A 23,208-nucleotide genomic window follows, 5' to 3' on the forward strand; every position below is an offset into this window, starting at 1 on the left:
CAGATCTGGAAGCAATTGGGTTAGAATTTAGAGTGCAGCTGTTTTGTTATCAGCGAGGCCCAGCAGGGCCAAGGTCTGCCGGGGTGCGGGATTGTTTGAAAGAGTTACCTGCACTGGTACATAAAAGGCCTACGATGGAACACGACGGTTTTTAGTCAGTAAGAGTCTGACACTCCCTCACCGCTGCTAACCCACAGCGGAAGGGGAGGAATCATTTGATGATTTTTGACGTCGTAAAAAAAAGTTTGTTTGGTTATTCATTGCTGAGTGGTTTGGTATCAGCTAACAATCTAAACTTAATAAACGTACACTTTAACATAGATCAGATCAACATTAAATTAAGCCTTGAAAAGTAATCATTTTATTAAATCTTCAACGTTATTTTTATTGTGCATTGCAAATGCCTCTTCTCATTTCAACAGGAGAAGGAGTGAGCGATTTCAATATGCTTGCTCAAGGCGGATTAGTTTGATTTAAATCCCGAATAAATATCCCGTATATTCAAAGTACATAATCGTAGCAACAAAATCAAAAATAATGTCTTACCATTTTGTTTATTCTCAATTTCAAATCATATTTTCTGAAAATGCCTTTTGCTTTTGCCTACCAGGTTTATGATTTCAATTTTACGCTTATAGTTTCAATTAATTCTTAAACAATTATATGTTTTAGTGCTTTGTGTAGTTCGTGGCTAAACAACAACCGAATGGGTCTATCGATCATGATCGGGTTTCCGCGGTCGGTGCGTGAAAGTCTATGTCTTAACGAAAATATTGGAAAATATAATGATGAATGAATGGACAATATGTGTATAAATAAATCTAATATATACCTACTTATTTCATATAACTAACTACTAATACTTTCTGCTTACGTCTAAGTACATAATGTACTTATAAAGGATTTCATGAAATCCGATAAAATCGCAAACGAATTGATTTTCAATGCCAATGTTGTCTTATTATCTTCCAATTATCAACTTTTATAAATGCTTAGAAAGAATCTCTATAACATGGGACTTGACAACATAGAAATCAAGTTGAGATACAAACTTTTGCGTACCTATCATCTCACACAAGCTCTGAAACTAATGTGTTTTAAAGTAAAGTTGATAGAATACCTGATAATTGTTTTATTTAAATCATTTGCCTATTCTGTTCTCACACGAAAGTCTAATAAGTATATCCAAACTCATTCAATGGAATTAACAGGGATTACAAAATCTTTACAAACCGCTACGTGCTCCGACGCCATGACTTTTTACTCTACTTAGCAGAATAAAGCACAAATGAAAAGTAGTAGTTCTTCCTAACCAATGAGAGCAGATAAAACCTAACATAATTAACAAATAATTTAATCCTTTAAACTTATAATTATCATAATCACAACAGTATTTGAATAATACAATTCGTATGTAACATAGCGCTTAACACTAACGTACCACAAACTCGCGGTTGGCGGTAAAAAAAATGCAAATGGCCGCCGTGACGTCACGTAGGAGCCGGCTGGCGCGTGTGTTCGCTTGATGGCGTTTTAATTACACGACATTGGTGTTTTATTGGCCAGAGCTGCTGATTTCCAACTTGATTTCAGAGAGAAAAATTTAGATGCGAAAATAGTGCTTTTGATGTTTACTGAAATTAGGTAAACGGTGAAATAAAGTTGTAGTTTCAATGATATAAAGAAACCTCTTTTATAACTACAGTTATGTTTCAGCTTCTGCAGGTTGGATGAACGGTCTTGATTCGAGATAGCTTGGAACATCTTTTAGCATGCCGTTGTGATGATGCAGGTTTAATCGATAAGCCCTAGTGCTAGAGTTTTCACAAGTTCACACGACGGCCTCTGATGTGGACTTATGTACTGGTACTATGATGCTCCAGGCTGTAGACACAAGTTGGATGCCCAGCTTGGAGTAGCTGCTTTCCTCCTTAAGTAAACTTGTAGAAAATTAATGAAAAAATCCTGAAAACAAAATTACGAAGCCTGAATACTCTTGATTATAAATATTAAAGCTTAAATCTACATGATTATCGCCGAAAAATTATACGCTTCGGAATAATTGACGCCTACATAAAAAAGGTAAGAGTCGTGGGCAATCGTAAACAATGTTTATAGAATTAATTATTTATGAAGAATATGCCTGATTTCTATCAGGTGGGCGAGGGGGGAAACCAATCACCCTTCGAGGTATACCTACTTAAAAAAACAACCTTCAGTTTTCAAACGATAAACAAATGATGGTACTTTAGTTTCATTTATTTTAAAAACCTTTTTTCAAAATGATTTATCAATACCAATTGAAATATTTCATGAAGAACCTAATGTATTGACTTATAATACTTGCTTTGAAGAACAATTGCCTAAATAGGTGTATGTCTCGTTCTAACTACCAGACAAATTACACAAGAAATCCAAAAACAGACCTCATGAATGTAATAATGTCATATATCACGTAATTCTTGTTGCCAACTGTTAAAACAGCAGAGGTATCGCCAGGCACGTGCGCTCTCGGCCGCGGCCGTTGAACAACTGAACAAATATTGTTCGAAATTTGAATTAACGTTCGATTTGCGACGGGACAGGTGTTCGGTAACTACGCTGTCTGTTGTCTATGCCTATTGTTATGCAGATGAGGTTAAGACATTGTGGGGCTCGAAGAAGATTTTAAGACAAACTGTTCAATTAAAATTGTTTGAAAAGTTTGAGAATTCTTTCTAGAATCCGTGGAATGTGTTTCAGAAATATGAAATTGGGACACGTTTGTTCAAAGGATTGCCCATGTTTCGTTACATGATCCATGTTTTCATACATTATAAGTCTTATTTTTCAGGGGATGCAATGCAAGTGAGATATTATCTCTTATCTTATAATTTAAGCTCTACATGAGACTTCTATAATTCTATCAATAATATTTGTTGATCAAAAAAAGCTTTTGTTTCACTAATCTGTACCAACTCTTCACAGTCACAGAAGTCAAAGCAATGTAAATATAATTATGTTAAACGGAAACGAATGGGATGTGCTCTATTAACTACGTACATAAGTATTTAGTCAAAGCCTAATAATAATATCATTATTAAATGAAACAATAAATAATGAAGTAAGTGTAAAGTTTTCAGCACAGCGTCCCAAGCTACCAGGCGCCCATAAAACGCAAGCGATCGAGCTGAGCACATAAACTGAGAGTTAGGCACAACCGAAGCTGTTAACTGTTCGTTCGGCTACTTTGCACCTGTGCCAACTATACGGCTGACACTAAAAATTACCTCTTAACTTATTATTAGTATGGATTTTGTAGATTAGGATTACATTGATTTTGTTTTTTTTGGTCTATGGTATTTGTAACATAAAAAACGTAGCTATCTTTGCAATGTACAAAACCTTTGGGAGGCAAGACTATCAATAGCAACTCGGAAGCTATTAGAGACGAAAAAAACAAAATTTTCTGCTAAAACATATCATAACACTGATTTAATGAATACAACATTCAATCATTCAATACTACAAAACAGCATTTAATACAAATTTTAATATAAATAAAATTAAAAAAAAACGCAACAACCAAACGCCGAGCGAATTAGCAATACCCAATTTGAATGTGGAAAACAGACGCAGAACGTTTGCCGCCCAACAGCTGAACACTTGAAAAAAAAAGCATTTTCCGAACGAATGGCGCTTAGACGCAGGCGTTCCCGCCCTCAGTGCTTAAGCAGACGCGAAACGGAACGCACGCGTGATTCCCGCGCGAATACCGAACGGACATCGCGACGAGAAAAATTACCAAAAAAATATCAAAGTTATAAATCCTATCTTATTAATATTTTAAAATTATTTAGCCAGTTGATTTTCTTGTTTATTAACGTGAACATTTGGGTTTTTGAAAAGTGATTTATTACAATAGTGCGTGTAACTGTGGCAGATTGCAATAAAAAACGGGGGAAAGCTGTTTGCTGTCATCTGTCAAAAAGGTTGAGGTGAGCGATGAAATTTAATTTATTATGCTGTTAGTTATAAATTATTCTTAAACCTTACAATATTTCTTGTAAACTTTTATATTTATATTTACTACTTTAGGAAACGTATAATATAACTAGAAGACGTTATCCGTATGTATGATGTTATCCGGTATTTAAATTAATGAACATTTATTTAGGTATCATTGCAAAACACGAATATTCTGAAGCCCTAAAAGCTTGGCGTCTTACTTCAAACACTAAATTCTAATATGATGATTGTATAAGAAACGTTTGTCAAGTATAACATTATGCTTAAGTATCTAATCTATGTATTAAGCAACACGTTTGTTATGAATTTGAAATTAGAGAATAGATATTTAGTTAACTGTTTGTAGGTAACCCTACTCTAGTTCTAGATCATTTCGTAGTAAATAATATTACACTGCTTTCCTTAATCAATTTTCAAAACTCCTTGGACTAAGAATATTTAAAAATTTAACTGAAAATTACCTATTGCAATTTTCAGTTATGGCCTGATTTTTTAATACATAAACTTACAGATCAATTATAGAGTAAATAAGAATAAAGAAGGCCTTCGAAACTCGAGCAAAAACACAAAAATAGAGAAAAAATAGAAAGCCCTAAAAGATAGGCCATCAGTCGTCTTGTCACGATTAATGTTTGAAACGTTTTGCTAACATTAAAAGCTCCTTAGCCTTGTCTTATACGCGTTTTTATTTAAATACCTTAACATTTCATATATTCCGTAAGGTACACATTTTCTTCAAGTCACATAAGTTGTATTAACATTCTGGCTTATTAGAAAAAGGCTAGTCAGATCCACTAACCACCGCAACAATTATCTATCCATTTCTTGATTTGCTTACTAGATAATATAATTTTGTCTCTAGTCCCATAAGTTATGTTAATTTCCTATCCCTAGCAAGCCAAACAACACATCCATATAATTATAAACGGCCATAACAGCAACAAATATTCTTCACCAACATCTAACAATCTAAGAATCAAATTCTAAACTGGTCCTTCTATCCAAAAGAAAACTGATCCTTCTATCTAAAAGAAAACTGATCCTTCTATCCAAAAGAAGACTGGTCCATCTAACCAAAAGAAAACTGATCCTTCTATCCAAAACGAAACTGGTCCTCCAATCCAAAAGGACCACAAACCCAACTCAATCCGATCACACAAGCAACAGTGCACATAAAAGTAGCCATTACTCTTAGCTCACGTCGTAGGGGAATAAATAAAACGTTATTAGTTTTCATAAAGCTCCACCTGTGTCTGCATCAGCTGGTGACACCAATATGGCGATCATTAAGCCTGGCTCCAGGGTTCGTGCCATATGCGAACCACGTTTCGATAAAGAAAAATTGTAAATCTTTAATAAACTGAAGTGAAAGATCTTCAGGGTTTTGATTTCAGTAGCTGATTTCCTACAGAATGAAAATCCTATGTAAAAAATACGGTTTCTCTTGTGTCTATGTGATGGTTACTCTTGTCTTGTCAAAAAAATGTGTATTGAAAGCTAACTGGCTTCGTCTTTCTATTCGTAGTATTTCTTTTCAGTTTAGGTTTGTGAAATAATATGTAATTAGCAATGTTAAGGTTTTTAGTTTTCATAAAGCTCCACCTGTGTCTGCATCAGCTGGTGACTCCAATATGGCGATCATTAAGCCTGGCTCCAAGGTTCGTGCCATATGCGAACCACGTTTCGATAAAGAAAAATTGTATGTTTCCTTTTTGTGGTGGTTGTTAGTATTTTTTAAAGGTTTTAGGGTCTTTAATAAACTGAAATAAAAGATCTTTCTCAGTTTTGACTTCAGTAGCTTTTTGCCTAAAGAATGAAAATCCTATGTAAAAAATACAGTATCTTCTGTGTGTATGTATCTGAATGGTTACTCTTGTGTTATCACAAAAAAATATGTATGTGAAAAGCTTATATTTAAAAGACTTTAAAAGATTTCGTTTTTCTATTCGTAGTATTTCTTTTCAGCTTAGGTTTGTGAAAAAAAAATGTATTAGGCGATGTTAAGTTATAGTTAAACACTAGTGAATAGAATATCAAACCACAAGAGATGAAAATCTATCTTTCCAATGAAAAGAACCGAAATTACAAACTAAAACTCGTCTTAACCACATCCACATTCCTCAAAAATATTTGGTAATGAACTGCATCCAATTCCCGTCTATTAATATCTCAAAGTAAACAAGAAGTTTATTTATAGGCACAAAGTTTACTTAACGCCACGCGCAAGCTCCCTTACTTCCTGTTAAAAAAAAAAACATAATTTTCTCTATGGCAACTTTACTAAAGAAAATGTTACCATTTAACGTAATGAAGGTTATATTTTCCAAAGATATTCGCTTTTAAGTTTCATATTTTTCGACTCAAAAGACCAAATTTCGCTTTTCGCGTAGGAAAAGCGTTAAAGAAATTGTATTTTCTCACTAAGCGTGTACTCTAATTAATATTCTTTGAAGGTAGGCATTAAATTAATGGAATAAACACATGGCTGCGAGCTTTTTTTACATTTTGAGTTTTTTGCTACCGTGGTCTTGTGGAAATGCTTTTGAAAACAAAATGCAGTACATTCGCCTACTGTAACGCAAATCTATTCGGTAGCTTCTAACCGCTAACTGTTACAATAATTATTTAAACCTACAATTAATTTAACGCACTAAATACTTAAACAAAATGCTCTCATGAACACACATGACTGATTGATAAACAAATATGATTGTCTTACAAACAGGCCTCCAGCAGTCGGCAGTCACTCTATGTAAAACACTGATACCTGACTGCATTCGGTTAGACTGGAAGTCGACTCCAACATAATAGGAAAAAATCCAGGCAGATGATGATTAACAAACTATCTTTTCACCTTTCCAAGATCTGTCCCCGACCATCATACAAAGTGCATCTTCATACAATCCCACCCGTATGACGTACACCACTTCAATGGCGGCCCCATTCGGTCACCTTAGGCCCGCATGTCTGCCCCGTATTTATTCAATTAACTTTGTTCACTCGTAAATCAAGCTGTATCGGGGCTATTGCTAGTTATTGTAAAGTGTGAATTGGAAACTGCGGGTGTTTGGATTTTGTTTGAAACTGGGATTTTTTAGCTGAGTATCGCTGCGCCTACTTACTTAGGTATATTATTGCAAAGCAATGAAAATTGTTCTAGAAACGACAAGAAAATTACATCAAATAAAAAGCTTTATGTAATCAGAAAAAAACGTAAACTCACCCCGTTTATGTTTCATACTGAAAATCACTATGATTTCCCATATCGTGTTTTCGGAAATGGCTCGAACGAATGCCTTTTCATAAAAGCTAGTAGATACCTCTCTACTAGATACTTACATATTTAAGAGTCACCGCGCACAAGTGCATTTAATGCACCCCAAACGGACCGGAATATATCTAGCATAACATCAATAAATCATCAATAAAACCTTATACATATAAGCAATACAAAACTCGACTCGTGTCTAAGTATCAGTTCACATAATCTAAGCTCTGCTTACCGCGGTCGGTACGTGAATAGATGACCATCTATGACATCTATGACATAGCTACGGAGAAACCCTTTAGGACACCGTGTTTTAGAAGGCACATCTTTGGCTGTTGTTACTGATAGTCTGCCAGCCAGAAAGTCGGACAACCAGTCTTACCAAGGGGTATTGGTTTACCTGAGTAATTGGGTTGAAGATTCGCTCCATGTAAAACACCGGTACTCGGCTATACATGGTTAGACTCAAAGCCAACATAGTTATCAAAAGGCTAGATGATAGGTATCTGTATCTGTATTCCATCTACTCCTGACCACAAATACAAAACTAGCAAACACCCAAATCCCAAAAGTTGAGCAAACAGTCCGTGTATAAGTGGGGTCTAATCTCCTAAACTGCTAAGTGTATTTCGGTGCAGTTTTCGCCGGGGCTGGAGAGTTTTTCGGCACAATTCGGGCTTAGGTATTAATTCAGTGTGCCGGCATTGGTAGATAAACATCACATCAGCTGGGGATGTTCCCGCGCTAAAACTGACGCAAATTCTACTATGAGCTGTGTGTGAGTGTGTGTGTTTGTCATGTTACAGGGGAGACAGAAGATCTCGTATTGTCTTTGTTTGTGAATTTATGAATTCTGTACAAAATTATCTCACTCTATCTCTGGTCTTACTGTAGCGCTTTAACAATACAACCGAAGTAACTATTAAGTAATCTGTGATATAACTACTGAAAGGATTTAGGTAAATAAAAGGTATACAGATGTTCTAAAGCCTGAAAAGGACATAGACTGCTTTTATCTGGCTGTGGGATATATATTTCGTTCTGGACGTGCATGGAACTGCAGGGAAATGCTACTAATAGTTATAAAGAGTAAATACTTGATGGTTTGTATGTTTGCTGAAATTGAATAAGCTTCGAAACTAAGTAGTTAAGTACTAAATCGATATGAAAACTGCGACTTCTGCACAATTTCTTTCACATGGTGAGGTGGTAACCATGGCAACCGGTGCTATTGATAGGATAGCAAGTTGTGACGTAATTCAGTGGAATGAAATATTGTTTCAATGCGTGACCCGCACGATGCCGGTTATAGTGGTAAATCTATTCAGTTTTATGGTTAAAGCAGTTATTTGAAAGCACTTTCGCAGGTATGGTTTTTCACAAACTAGCATTTTAGGACGCCTTCGACCATGAAAACATTTTTCATTATTTTTTTAGGTTTCCCGAAAAAGCTTGTAACTGTATGCGGTCTTATAGAAAGAAAGAAAATACATTTATGCACGCCGGTATGACACGTAAACAAAATTAGAGTACAAACTAAAACAACTACCTATAACAAGAATAATAGGTAAAAAGCAAGTAGGAGAGAACACAGAAAAACTTATAACCATGGTATAATAATTTGCCATTTTTTAATACTCTTCATCTGAATCTGTTCAACAGTTTTCTGTAGAAACATAATTCTAGACATCATCGATCATCAAATATTAAGACCTTAATGCCATCGAACTAAAAACTAACCACATCAAGAAGAGACACACTCCAACTTACTCCCTCAAAAAAACAAAAGAGCTTCAGTAGCTCAGCACTAAAAGTTGTAAAGCTAGCACATCCAGCAGAGCGCATCTGTGTCAACAATAAGGCAGCATCTGTGGACGCAGGTGCGCTCGCTTTACGTATAAATTGTTACAGGGAAATTCCAATAACGGAGGGTTCCTTGGAGCTTTTAGTGGCCACGATATGGGGACGGGGCGTGATCGATCGGAGGTGAGTACGGAGTAATGTAGGTCTTGGGTTATGGAGTGTAGTGTTCCAAAATCTTGTGAAAGAAAAAGAACTGTAACTGAGCAAAAGTCTGTGAGATTAGCCTTTCTGTAATCGTAAATGCTTTTAAAGGATAAGTATTGCAATTCCACATGGCAATGCTGCCAGCCCAGCCATACTCTAAGAAACGCTCCTAGTCGACCGCGATAGGGAGGAAACGTCAAAACATAAGAAGTAAGTCAATATTAGCATTTTTAACAATTATGGAAAATGCGGCAGAACAGATTTAGAGGTAATAAACAGCAGGAACCCCGGAGAAAGTTATCTTTATCCTTATCCAGGTAGGTATGAAAAGTTATGTAAAAAGATCTCCAAAACCGACCATTAAAAAACCTATTGAAGGTATCGATTATCTATTATTGTATTCTCAATTTCTCAGTGTCGTGTCGTGATCGTGTCGGACTATAAAAATCCTCAATAACATAAAGGGTTAGGTTTCGTGAATAGACTGTCGAGTTATTAGATTTTTTCCTACAAACTTATAGCGATCGTATTTTTTCACTTCAATTATACTGATATAGGTCTATTGAATTGTCCCTACTGATCATTTAATATTATCTTCTTTATTGTCCTTCTAGTGTGTTATTTATTATGGGCCCAAAAAGGTAGAGAAAGAGGGCGTGAAATACCTGATACAGTTGAATGAAAAGCTCTTTATTGAAATTATGATTATGATTTGCCTGAAAACATTGAAACAGATTTATGCTGAAGTTCCTTTAGTGGTTGACACATGTCATGATCAAGATGATGAGTCACAATAATTTTCTATTGATAACGTAAAGCAGCTAATTTAGGTAATCATCATCATCATCTCAGTCATAGGACGTCCACTGCTGAACATAGGCCTCCCCCTTAGATCTTCACAGATACCTGTTTGGAGGCGACCTGCAATTTTGGTAATAATTCCTTCAATTTTTTTCCGTTAGCCGACAAAAAAGAACTTGTTAAAAATATCAAAATATTCTACCACATCATGCTACGAGGATCCACAAATAACTCACAAAGGACCCAGCAACAGTGTTGTTGAGTACCAACTGAGTGACGTCACGAGGCGTTGGGTTACATTGTTTTTGGCGCCGGCGCACCTGTGTCAACGCGCGGCGCGTGCGATGTGGCGCCCGAACTGGGCCCCGGACTTGTGGTCTATGGAGTCTTGAATTGTAGTTTTAGTTATGTTTTATGAGTAAAATGGAGTTGTGATAGTGTCAGTAAGGAAAGGAAGGAAGGTTGTTTTAAAGAATTTTGTCATACTTTCAAAAGGCCTGCGAACATTTGGTAGAGTGTATTTGTAAACTGGTCACGACAAATGGATAGATAGAAGCTAGCTGTTTATTCGTCTATTCGGTAATATTTGCCTCAACTTTCATTCTTACAGCTTAAATCTATACATAATAGTGATTCGTCAAAAGAATCAGTAAGATAAACGTTACGTGCCACTGTAGATTATGTTTCTTTGGAAGTTCCATATCATCAGGTATGGTTCTATCAACCCATTTAATATTTTGTCCACATGACGTTATTATTAGCCAACTTTGGATAATACCGAATAATTTTGTACTGTGATTTGCCTTGATGAATGATCACAAAAAATACATATATCCAAGCCGACATTGGACGGTCTGAGTTATTGTTTTTGGCAATAACTTGACATCTGTACAAACAATCGGCGCGTGCGATGTCGGCGCCGGCGCACCAAGTGACGCCATGACGCTTTTGTTACTTTGCTTTGTTTTCATATATTTATCAAAGTCAAGGGGAAGATTGAGTTGATTTGTGGCGTTTATTAGGGTCTTTTTTATGAATGTTTCAACTGATGGTGACGGCTCAAGCTTGTCTAGTAGAAGGTTATACTTACGTTTCAATATAAGGTATTACAACTAATATTACAGATGTTCACCAATCATCAAGTAATGAAGCATTACTTAGTCAATATTACAAATAAGTTTCGTTTTCAATCCCTAATCCGTTCTTGTTATTATTACACTTTTGATCAAATATAGAGATGTTATGAACACTTATTAAAATGCTACACATACCTCACTAAGAATTGTTTACTTTCAAGCAAGCGTCCTTAAGAATTACGTAGGATAACCTCTACTGGTTTTCCTACCTTTCGTAGCTTCCTCATCATTTCAGTACCTACTTAGTAAAGGGTAAATGCGTCTCAGTAAACGTTTAAATCATGGTGTAATTAGTGCCCCAGGTGGTGGCTCAGCTGTGCTCCTAATCGCACCGTTACGCCGCCATGATGCGACCAGCTAATGATGCTGTGATACACCTACCAAGGGAGAACGTTCTAGCTAGAAGTTCGTCTTAAGAATCTAGTATAGAATATAATACCTATAATAGTGCATTCTAAACGATTTTAGTGAATTTAACCAATCGAGCCTTGACAGAGATACGAGAGAGCTGCTCATACTTGTATGTAATGTAAGTGTGAGTCAATTTGATGCTAAAGTGTTCAACAAACGTTTAAAAGATTTTGTGGTACGACGTTTTTAGTTTTAAAATGGTTACTTTCTTGTCGTTGGCGCCCAACGTGGGCTTATATTGTTTGGTAATCTCCAGTCGATACTAAGATGTAATGTTGTTAATGACTTTGCTCTAACTTTCAGATCAATAAGAATATACTTATGATATGTAATATCTTCGTTTGATATAACATGCATTCTAAGTGGAAGTTTACATTTCTTGCGTCAAATAAATCAATCCATCATCACCTAAAGTCCCAAGCCCACCTAGACCATATTATATCTTCGTCATAATCCATTAGGCTTGCTCGTGGCGGCAACAGCCAGCAATCCGCCATTGTATAAATAACGTTAAGAGCACAGCTGCGCGCAGCCGCTGAAGCTAAATGCATCTCTTTCGCGCCACAAACGCTTTTTAAATAAAGAACCAGGTGTTCCAATGAGTTTGTGTTACCTGCTTGTTTGTAGTTTGTCTATGGGAGGTTATGAATGAGGTTGGTTGGTGATAGAGAATGGTGCAGGTGCCATTATCAAAGTTGGCTCTATGTCTCGTGCGCTTGTTAACTTTTTTATCATTGTAGAGATAATAAGACAAACAACTACACTTCCTTCCTAGTTTACTATCGTTTCTGCTCGATCTAAAGCAAATAAATATATTTCTCAATTCATGTAAAAAGCACTTCTTCGTCATTTAAGGTAAATGTTGCATAACAGGTAAGTATTTATTTCGTGTCCCTACTAAATTAATATGATTGATCTATGTTATGTGTCGGCAGAGTCATGGATCATGATTTGTATGCAATTTTCAGATTAAATGTAAATAATTAACCCTATGAAAAATTCTCCAGCCCACATTTTTCCTCTCCGAACAAGTATCAATACCTACACTTCTTTGTAATAAACAATGGTACTTTGTAGACAAAATGTACAGCAATTAAATGTAGATTACAGTATACAGGCGCGAGATAAAACTGTCCCCCATGATCGAGTTGTGCGCCTATCACCGCCATGCGGGCCGGAGCGACAGCAACGGAACGAATAGGCCTCGCATTTTTAAGATTTAGATTTTTTGTGTAACTTTTTCGCAATATGCAAGTGTAACAATAAAAGTAATTGAGAGCGGTATTAATATTTGAAAAGATTATTGGATGATGATGAAAGATGAGCTTTTAAAGTTATTTTAATTGAATAAGTTTATATTATGGGTTTTGTAATTTTTTTTGATGGTATTTAAATGTGTGTAATTTTAATTGTGTTACCTATCTTGTTTTTTTTTTTTTTTAACTAATGGTTACATGAATCATTTTTTTTTCAAAGTTAGCTAGGTATAATAAATAAAAATATAAATAAATAAATAAAAAGTTTACAAACATACAACTATAAACTCATTTTTTTGACTGGTCTTTGTTAACGATTGAAGGGATTCCAAGAGAAGACCATTCGGATTTTAAATAGAATAATTATTGTCAGATTAATTTCGATCCAATATTTCTAATCTATATTTTTAAATGCATTGTTATTTAAAAAATATAAAATTCTTGCCACCTTTAAGTCTGCTGTCGCTACGAGGCGAGGGCCCGCATACGGGCTCGCATTGAGTAGGTTTGCTTGCGAGTGCTGCTCGATAAACTGTCACCAGCGAGGACTTGCAGATAGCTGACGATGATGCAGGCGTGACCCTCGATGCTCAAGCTGGAGTATGTGGTGGTCCTGATGAATGGGGGGATGTGGGGTCATCATATTGTATTATTTTTAAACATTGATTTATAGACTAGCTTTTTCTTTAGCTGGGCTGCAGTTAATAAGCCCAGCAACCGTATTTGTCAGATCAGTGTGAGATAATATGATATGGATTCTAAAAAAATCAATAATGTTTGCGCATTTTTTTTTTGTTATGAGGAAATTGTTTCTTTTGGGGGCTACTGGGTGCATCAAAATGATTTAACGAGTTAACATAGTTTTTTGCTGAGACGGAGGTAATCAAGCCGTCTCAGTAAAAAATAATAATTTTATATTAGTAAAAAATAATAATTTTATAGTTCAACAAATCTAGATAACTTCATATAGTATCGTGACGAATTAAATTCATCACGAAATCTAAAATACCTGCATACATAAGTGTATACTAAACATACCTATCTAAATATAGTTAGCAATTTAGACTTGCATGCTATCACGCAACTTCACACACACATGCAAAACACTACTACACATGCAAGAGTCGTTTCCAAACGACCTCATACAAGTTATCGACCGACTTGTCTTACCGCCCCCGCAGGCGTCTCCCCGCAGCCGCCAACCAGTCACCTTCCACCGCCCGCACGCGCCACCCGCGTCATGAAGAAAGAAAAAATGATGGAGCGATTCACCGAAGCTAAAATGTACCAACTAGTCAACATTTACAAACAATACGACTGTTTATGGGATATCACTAACGAATTATACAAAAACAGGACGGCTAGAGACAACGCTTATAAAGAAATTTTACAAAAATTAAACATACCCGAGTTAAAAGTCCGAGATGTTCCGCAAAAGATAAAGAATTTGAGGACCTCGTACTACCAGGAGATCAGAAAGATTGAAGCCAGTATGAAGGATGGAGTGGCGACTTATACGCCGAAGGTATCCTGGTTTCCGATTGCCGACGAAATTTTACGAACGATTCCGAGTAATCGAGAGCGTTCCGAAACTGTGAGTTGAATATTGCTAATGTTTTTACTGTGTATCTAATTTATGTTTGTGTGTATATGTTATAGTTAAACCCGAAGTGCGGCTATACCTAGGTTTAAACGGTTATAGCTAGATTTAACCAGCCATGTGTGGCTAAAGTTATTTTAGTAACATATTTACGCCTGCACTTTTACAGATAGAATATAAATATTATATGTTATAATTTAATATTGTAATTATGGGTCTCCACAATTTCTTAAGTATTTATAAACTTGTCTTAATTTCAGGGATCAGAACCAGAAACAAGCAGCAAACGATTAAAGAAATCCACAGAAACGAAACTACCAACGTTAGAACAGGCTCCAAAAATCATAACACAGACTACACAACACTATGAACCACAGACAACAAACATGGACGATGAATTTGACAGTTTCGGTAAATACATCGCGTCAAGTTTACGCGCCATGACAGAAGAAATGTCAATTATTGCGAAAATGGAATTGCAGAAAACTTTGGCGGGAATACAGTTGCAGGCTGTTAGGCAGAAATATAAGGGTGCTCAGCAAGAATGTGCACCTTCCAAGTCTGGTGAACAACTCCTCGATGCTACGGAAGAATTTATGCCAGTAGCTGATTATTCTGTCAAAGTTGAAATGGAATAAATATGGAATAAATATAATTTGGATTACTACTTATGACGTTCTTGAAGATTTCTCACAAATGGGAGATTGTTCTATTCTACAGCTCAAAGTTGCAATTTTCGGATAACAGGAGGGTTTAAACCTGTGTTGTTTGTGACGATGTAAATTTTGAAAATTTGTTGTGGCCCTAAGTTAAGTATAAGCCATGCGAACTATTGTTAAATAAATAATTTAAAACGCTTTAGGATAACTTTTATTTACTCTCTTTGACAATATACGAGCATACCTATACATATTATTTTACATGCAGTTGCATCCTAACTGCACTATTAGTAGAAATCTCACCTTTATGAATGTAACCAGCAATCGTATGCTTTACACAAATCACAAACATCATATTTAGACTCTACAAAATGTACTAATAACCCAAAAATCCCACTACACATTGTAACAAAGTGTGTAACCGCAGCCCCCATGCTTGGTTTATCTGCGCCTCGACACGATGCGGGACCCCTATCTGATGTGTAGGGCCATGTCGCACCTGAGGTTATGAGTATCATTTGGAGAGGTTGTAGATAACTTTGTTAAGATTTGTGGTATGTTTTTTTGAGTTGACTTGACATTGGTAGTTAAAACCGACGAATACACTATCAATGTGTATATCGACGTAATTAGAGTACGGATTTGTTGTATATACTTACGAATTACCTCGTTTGCAGACTATTAGTAGCTGAGGAGAGAACCCTTATGGTATGTCTGAGCTTCTCTTTTGAATGTTCTTATGTTAGGGAGACATTATGTAACAAAGCAAATTGTGTAAAAAAACAAAGATAAGTGTTAAGATATATGATTTGGCGAGAAATGGGATTTCCAATAATTTTGCAATTTTAGCATGATTTTAAAATATGGTAGAGACCGAAGAAACGAAAATAAAAGTAAACTAAGGACTATGTTAGACAAAGATATAAAGAAAGAGTTATAAACAGCACCCACCACTATACAGTCACTAACCCAATTAGAACCAGTGAAACAGTGGTACAATCATGTTTGTCAATATCTAGAGTAATCCTCACGGAGCGGGCTCGTAGTGGGGGGAGAGGGGGGGCACGATTAATCGTTCGCTGACATTAATCATGCGGCACACCTGACGAGCGGACGTCTCCGCGCTGGTGAGAAAAATTGCACAACTGACAAACAAGATTGTTTGTTGTATGGATTGGTCAAAATAAGGTTTGAGTTTTTGGATTAGGAATTAATAATCGGTTCATACCTGGACAGGTCGAACTTAAAACTCCCTTTTTGAAAGTCGGTTAAAAAGTATCAAATACAGTAAAGGTAAAAAATGCATCTTCTACGATTTAATACGAGGTTATGCAACCCCTATGAAGCGATGCAAATACTCTTTAGTTGCCACAACTGACGGCGCGATGAATGCAATACCATTGCCATAAAGGAAATAAAAAAAAAACTTAGGGAAACTTCACCTCACAAGAATTCCAATGAACGATGTAATTTTCTATTTAATGAAAAAAATGGGAACCAGGATCTTTCTCGGAATCCTGACAACTGACAAGGAGCACCAAAAAGTCCAATTGCCTTTGTCCTCTAAAAAACAAAACACGGTCCCCACTTAAACAGAACGAACGAACGAACCAATTTCAAAATTCAAAATCACAAACACCTGAGTTTATCTGGCGTCCGTTTAGCTGATTGGTTCGGTTTTAATCAAAGTTTCGCGCGCGGCTGCGGCTGACAGCTCGATTATGGCGGGAATTCGCTTAACATACTCGATTATGAGTAAAAACTGTGTCGTAGGTGTCGCTTGCACGCGCTCTTTGTTCGCTACGAGCTGTTTTTTAACGTACCTTTAAAATTGGTAGGTTTATTTCAGTTTCTTTGTGTCTGTTGATATTTTTGTGCGGATCGCTTTTGTTTTTAATTGTTTTTTTTTGTAGGCTGTTAAGGTTTTCTCTGTTTCTGTCGTTGTCTTTGGTCCAATACTGTCAGCTTTAAAAATGTTTTCTTTTACTGCATCTGATTTGAGTTATATTGCTTCAGCATATTATGTCAGATCAGAAGTAGCCTATTATAACCCTTGTTGATAAATGAGGTAAGTATATTTTTTCTAATCGTTTTGAGAATAGCGCGTATGAACAAACAAACAAGCTTCAGCTTTACAATATAATAGTATGTAGGTACAGTTGATACTTACATATGTACATAGATTTCCAACAGCCTATATAGTTACCAGATATCAAATGCTTTTACAAAATTATCATTTTTATTCTACGCTAATTAGCATATCTGTGGATGTTGATTTGAAAATGGAAGAATAACAGACAGATGGAGGTTTTCCCGCGCTTCGGAGTCGTTGCCATGGCAACGGGATCAACGTTTAGTTATTGTTTAATAGTTTCTTTGATAATTAATCTAGTTTTGTGAGATTCTGGATAAATTCGAGCTAGAATATTTTGATAATACTAACTTATTTAATTGGACTTTATTGGGGTAATTTCTCTTTACACTACTACCAAGAATGTGGTTGAATTTATTATTTGAACTTAATTTGCGATTAAGATTGTTTCTTGTATAAGTAAAAATTCAAGGGAAATCAACTGAATAGGCACTTGCACACCCAGTATTCCCAGTATTGTTAACAACATACCTACGGCAATTGATTACGAAGAAATCACTCCAAATAATGACCAACATTTTCCAGAAATTCAGTAAAAAAAAACAATGAATTTTCAAACATCGGACACCCAAACAAAAGCAAACCACATGCCTGTCACTACAAAAAAAAACAAACAACTCAAAGACATCAGTCAACCAGCCAGCACCACAAGGAGGTACACAGCAAACAGGTACGATGTATAGACTATAATCCTTGCTTAGGCCGCTCCAAGTGTTGAGCCGATGGTCTGTTGGTGACAGCTCGATTACGCCCCCCCCTCACTCCTGCTACTCCCCCCCCCTCGTCCCGCTCCTCACCCCTCAACCGCACCGCTCGCAAGTTCTGGTGGAATGTTTGCATTCTGTTTTGGGATGAAAAAAAACTAACTAAAAATATGGGGTGGAATAGGTCAGCTAGGATTTGGTTTGTGGTTTTTCTATGAAAAATCATTTTGATAACTTACGTACTAAAATAGGTTGATTAAATATGTGGTAAAGGCGTTAAATAATGAGAGTTTCGATTTCATGTATCTTGTACACGAGAATTCGCCATCAAATTACCAATTTAGGTAATTTCAACTCATCTTGAATCTCTTCATCATGAATTCAATTTCAGCACATTTCAGTAATATTCCTCAATTAAACCAAAGTAAAAAAAACACGTTAACCAGATCGGCCGACTCCCATTAACCTCTTCAATGCCGCTAATTAGAGAACAATAGAATATTAATTGTGTCTCGCGTGGGTCCACGTCTAAAACACACGAAAGGTTTAAAAAATCTCATTGACACTACCAACCACGAAAAAAAACTAGCCAATCACCTGAAATCTCCAGTCGTACTTAATCAAACATAGGGCCGGCAGTAAATTAGGCGGGACCCTGTAGGGGGGGGGGAGGTAGACGTCAGCTGTCGCAGTCAGGAGCAGCCGGTGCCACACTCTTCAACTTTTACATACACCCGCCGTGCCGCGAGTTCATATCTTGGGAGATTCGGTGATGCGAAACGGATTGGCACTTGAGATGCGATACTAATTGAAAAGAGTTTAGGGTAAGGATTGTTAAAACATGTTACAATTTGTATTCCGTGGAACTAACACTTAAAAGTCAAAAGACTTCACGAAAAAGGGTAAAAAGCCTTTGTAGGTAGATAAATGGGCTATCTGAAACTAAAAGATTTTTGCAAATCGGTCGATCAGTTCCTGAGATTAGCGTATTCAAGCAAATACTCCTCAGCTTTATATTAATTATACTCAAGAGAATTGACGAAACATTGACAAATGCATTACTTTGATTTATCATTGCCTGAAAACTTAAGCCTTTCTAAGGATGCAAGGATCATAAACATGGCCATTTTTAATTGTCATCATCATTAAGGTGTACGCTTCCAGTCTTAAACGCAGCAGCATTTAAATTCAGCAGTACTTATTTATTAGTATTTCATTGAAAATAAACAAGGAGGTGCAATCGTTTTGGGTGTTATTTTCAAAATCACAATCAATTCTTAAAAAAACAAAAACCATTTTGAATACAACTATGTCCAAAATGTCTATTCATTTCAGTTCATCATGGCACTCCGATATCCATACTATATACTATACTGTATAAGTAAGTTATTTTAATAACACACCCAGCTGCTACACCACCCGGGCGAGGGGCAATAAATCCCGCTTTTCTTTGATTCTACAAACGTCAATAGCTAATAAGAACTAAGTTACTGACCAATTTGAATTCATGTTTCAGTTTAGTGGTAGGTGCAAAAAGTTTTAATGCGAGGTGTAACTTGAGTTTCTATCGTTACTATAGCCTTAGTCATGTGAGTTTGTTCGTTTATTTGTAACGCTTAACACTGAAATTTCCTGAACCGATGGAGAAAACAAATTAGCATGGTTATCGGTGGTTCCATTGCAATTTTTCCGGGCGCAGGATGTAGTTCAGGACGAAGACAAAGTCACGGGGAAATTCTAGTGATTAGTACCTACAATAGCTTATTCTTGTAACTATGTATCTATACATACATCCTACCAACACCACCTTCTTATTATAAAGAAAACAGAACCTACCAAGTCCTTTAAACTACAGAAAACATAACCCCCTCTGCATCACTGGATAACACAACCGAATCCCACATCAAGCTAATCAACTAAAACAAAAGATATTAAAAATAAAATACATAATATCAAAAAAGCCCCCATTTTTTCCGTAACATCGATAATTGTAATCCTTTCCCCCGGGGGAGTCGGGGGATCGGGGGAAAGGGGGCAACAGCTGTGCCGCCCTCACGGGCTGTCAACCGCAGCGGGCCAAACCGTTTATTTATTTGAAGACCCCTAAATTGATTCGTTTGATACGAGTATGTTCTGGACAAAATACTGGAGATTCAGGGTTTTGGGATGCTGTGGGTGTCGTTGGGTGTCTCAAGAATATGGCTTTGTAATAATACCGTTGAAAATAACTTGGTTCCGATTCTCACTCGATATTGTAGAAGTAATTAGTGGTTCAGAATTTTAAAGGTTTCAGATAAACTAGAGCATTTAAAAAAATATTTCAGCTTAAATTCCTTTATCCAATATATCTGATAAATACATAGCACAGAAACACTCGAATATTTCCCTCGAAAAGCTTGTGAAACCGCATGTTGAGACTAAAAAAAACGGGTATCAAAGATTCATGACAAAATCAAAGACTTTTGGTCCCAGAAAAAATTTCTTTAAGAAAACTCATTACCCAAAAGTTTTCCTCAATAGCCAGCAACATGTTATATTGGGCAGCGACATATTTTGAAAGTCGCGCATAAAACTTGGCATTAGCGTTAATCCGCACGATGTTATACGCTTTCCTAAATGAAAGCTCGTATAACACGCCTCTCGGAAGCACATGGCGTCCTGCACAGATGTAGAGTGATGCTGGATGGCGTGGTGGAGTTTTGTGCGTGGTGTGAGCGTAGTTGCTGTATGTATCTTTATATAAAAAATAATGCCACTTTTCTTTGTAATTTTATAACTCAAGAACGGTCTCATCACACCTATCCAAACGAAATGCCTATATAAGCTTCGTTAGAAATACATATGTAGTAGATAGTTTACTATGTACGTGAATTTTGCATGAAATTGGTGAACGATTCTTCATTTATCACTTTTTTGTAACAAAATGGTGGACTTTAACATAAGTCGTTCTGTGGGCCACTAGTGTGAAATAAATAAAATTAAAACAAATGAATCAAAATGCTGTAATTTTCATTACATATATCGAAGACTTTTTGCGAATTTTCCTTTTCATGTAACGCTCTTGCTCAGTCACCAGCTATGTAATACTAAACTGTCTGTCTGACTGCTTAAGGAAAAGCTAACATTATTTAAACAATAGTAGTATGTAGTATTTTAGTAGATACCTACTAATGGAATAGGTAACCAACAGCCCATCTAAACTACAAACTAAACCAATCACAACCCAGCCACATCTAGCACTCCAACTCTACGTGAACATTCATTAAAATTTGCCAAACCCGCGGCGCGTCGGTCGCACCTGACGTTCACTACCGCGCTTACCCGCAATCCATACATCGACGGTTTTGCTAACAATGCGTCAGCTGACGCGGGAATTGAACCAGCAGTGTATTACGTACACTGCGATAATGCTAGGGAAATGTATGGGAAGGGGATTTTTCGATACATTAAATTTTTTTGGACGGTCTAACCCTGCAATCCATACATCGACGGTTTTGCTAACAATGCGCCAAATGACGCACGAACCGAACCAGCAATGTATTACGTGCACTGCGATAATGCTGGGAAATTATGGGAAGGGGATTTTTCGATACATTAAAAATTTTTTAGACGGTCTTCAAACTAATTTCGCAATCCATACATCGACGGTTTTGCTAACAACGCGCCAACTGACGCACGAACCGAACCAGCAATGTATAATGTGCATTGCGATAATGCTGGGTAAATGTATGGGAAGAATTTCGATACATTACCATTGGTTGTTTTGGTTTTTTTTGGGGGGGGGTCTTAAGTTTGGAGTTGTGTTGTTTTTGGGAGTAAGAAAGTTTGAAGTCCTGATACTGAATAGAATAGAATAGAATAGAATAGAATAATTTATTTGCCATAAACATGTGTATATGTCACCGTAAGATTACAAACATCGTTAGATTGCAATCTATCTCGAGAGATTGTAAACTGTCGAATTATTGTGAACCGTAACATCTGATTGCAATTTAACGCATTATTTTTCGCTATATTATAATCTATCGATGAGAAATTGTCAAATTGTCAACTGTCCGAAAGCTCTCCCTGATTGGACAGTCTTTTTGTAAGATCGACCAATCACGACCAGCCGTTCTGTTGCCATGGAGTTCCCGTAGAGTTAGGAATTAATTTGTGTTTGAAGACAAACTGATGAGTAAACTACCTAATTGTTTTGTTTTTTTTTTTATAAAAGTTTCTTATAATTTTCCAATTTCATTTAAATAAAACTACTTTTACGGATTTTATCGCGGTCGGTTTTAAACGTCGATTAAATAATATAATATAACCGCGATAAAATCCGTAAAAGTAGTTTTATTTAAATGTCTAATATTCGCGTAAGTGTCAGAAATCAATATGTTTCCAATTTCAATTTGTGTTTGAAGAATAAATATTTCGTTACAATTTGTTCTCTCCATATGTCAGGAATATTAATTACATACTCGTACTAAATAATAAATACTTGAAGAATTTTTGAAGAGCATTTATTTTATTTAACTGACACCTCTATTTCATTCCTAACTCTACGGGAACTCCATGAGAACAGAACGGATTATTGGTCGATCTTACAAAAAGACTGTCCAATCAGGGAGAGCTTTCGGACAGTTGACAATTTGACAATTTCTCATCGATACATTATAATATAGCGAAAAATAATGCGTTAAATTGCAATCAGATGTTACGGTTCACAATAATTCGACAGTTTACAATCTCTCGAGATAGATTGTAATCTAACGATGTTTGTAATCTTACGGTGACATATACATACATACACACGCAGGTGCATGTATGTAAGATGGTAGGTACAATTAAATATGTGCTTAAAAACATGTTTGCCATTTGCCATGGCATGCAAATATTTGCAAAATTAACTATAAACTAAAACATTAAAACACTAATACTATAAACATTTTCTACTTAAAATCTAACAATTTTTAATCGAGAAACTCTTTAATATTGTAGTATGCTCTTTGTACTAAAAATAATTTGAGCCGGCGTTTCAGAGCTTCGGTATTGAGTTCTCTCCAGATCTTAGGCAATTTGTTATACACGATAGGTGCCATACAAAATATACTTCTGCGCATAAGTGCAGTTTTACACGGATGAAGACAGAGTTTGGTATTATCACGTCTATTTCGATGTGCTACATCCTCAAGACGCGGAAATAAATGAGGATTGCATTTGA

At 36.2% G+C, this 23,208-nt stretch overlaps 2 protein-coding genes across 2 annotated transcripts in view; both read left to right on the forward strand.

Moving 5' to 3' along the window:
• The first annotated feature begins 3,619 nt into the window (after nucleotides 1-3,619).
• LOC110376646 (protein CBFA2T3) overlaps nucleotides 3,620-23,208 on the forward strand; it is a 56,498-nt gene continuing 36,909 nt past the window's right edge. Inside the window, exon 1 of the mRNA XM_064041509.1 lies at nucleotides 3,620-3,977. The gene's annotated coding sequence lies outside the window, so the exon portion shown is untranslated. The remainder of the gene's footprint in view (nucleotides 3,978-23,208) is intronic.
• Nucleotides 14,111-15,125, forward strand: LOC110376641 (uncharacterized). The gene is made up of 2 exons (XM_021335203.3): nucleotides 14,111-14,481; nucleotides 14,748-15,125. The coding sequence occupies exons 1-2, from the start codon at nucleotides 14,128-14,130 to the stop codon at nucleotides 15,123-15,125; spliced, it is 732 nt and encodes a 243-aa protein (XP_021190878.3). The 5' UTR covers nucleotides 14,111-14,127.

This window comes from Helicoverpa armigera, chromosome 25 (assembly GCF_030705265.1).
Source record: "Helicoverpa armigera isolate CAAS_96S chromosome 25, ASM3070526v1, whole genome shotgun sequence".
Lineage (NCBI taxonomy): Eukaryota > Metazoa > Arthropoda > Insecta > Lepidoptera > Noctuidae > Helicoverpa > Helicoverpa armigera.

Bases quoted from the DNA above. Each gene is read 5' to 3' on its own strand.
- LOC110376641 (XM_021335203.3), top strand. From the start codon at position 14,128: ATGAAGAAAGAAAAAATGATGGAGCGATTCACCGAAGCTAAAATGTAC. The intron at 14,482-14,747 runs GTGAGTTGAATA...TCTTAATTTCAG, and splicing joins ATCGAGAGCGTTCCGAAACT to GGATCAGAACCAGAAACAAG.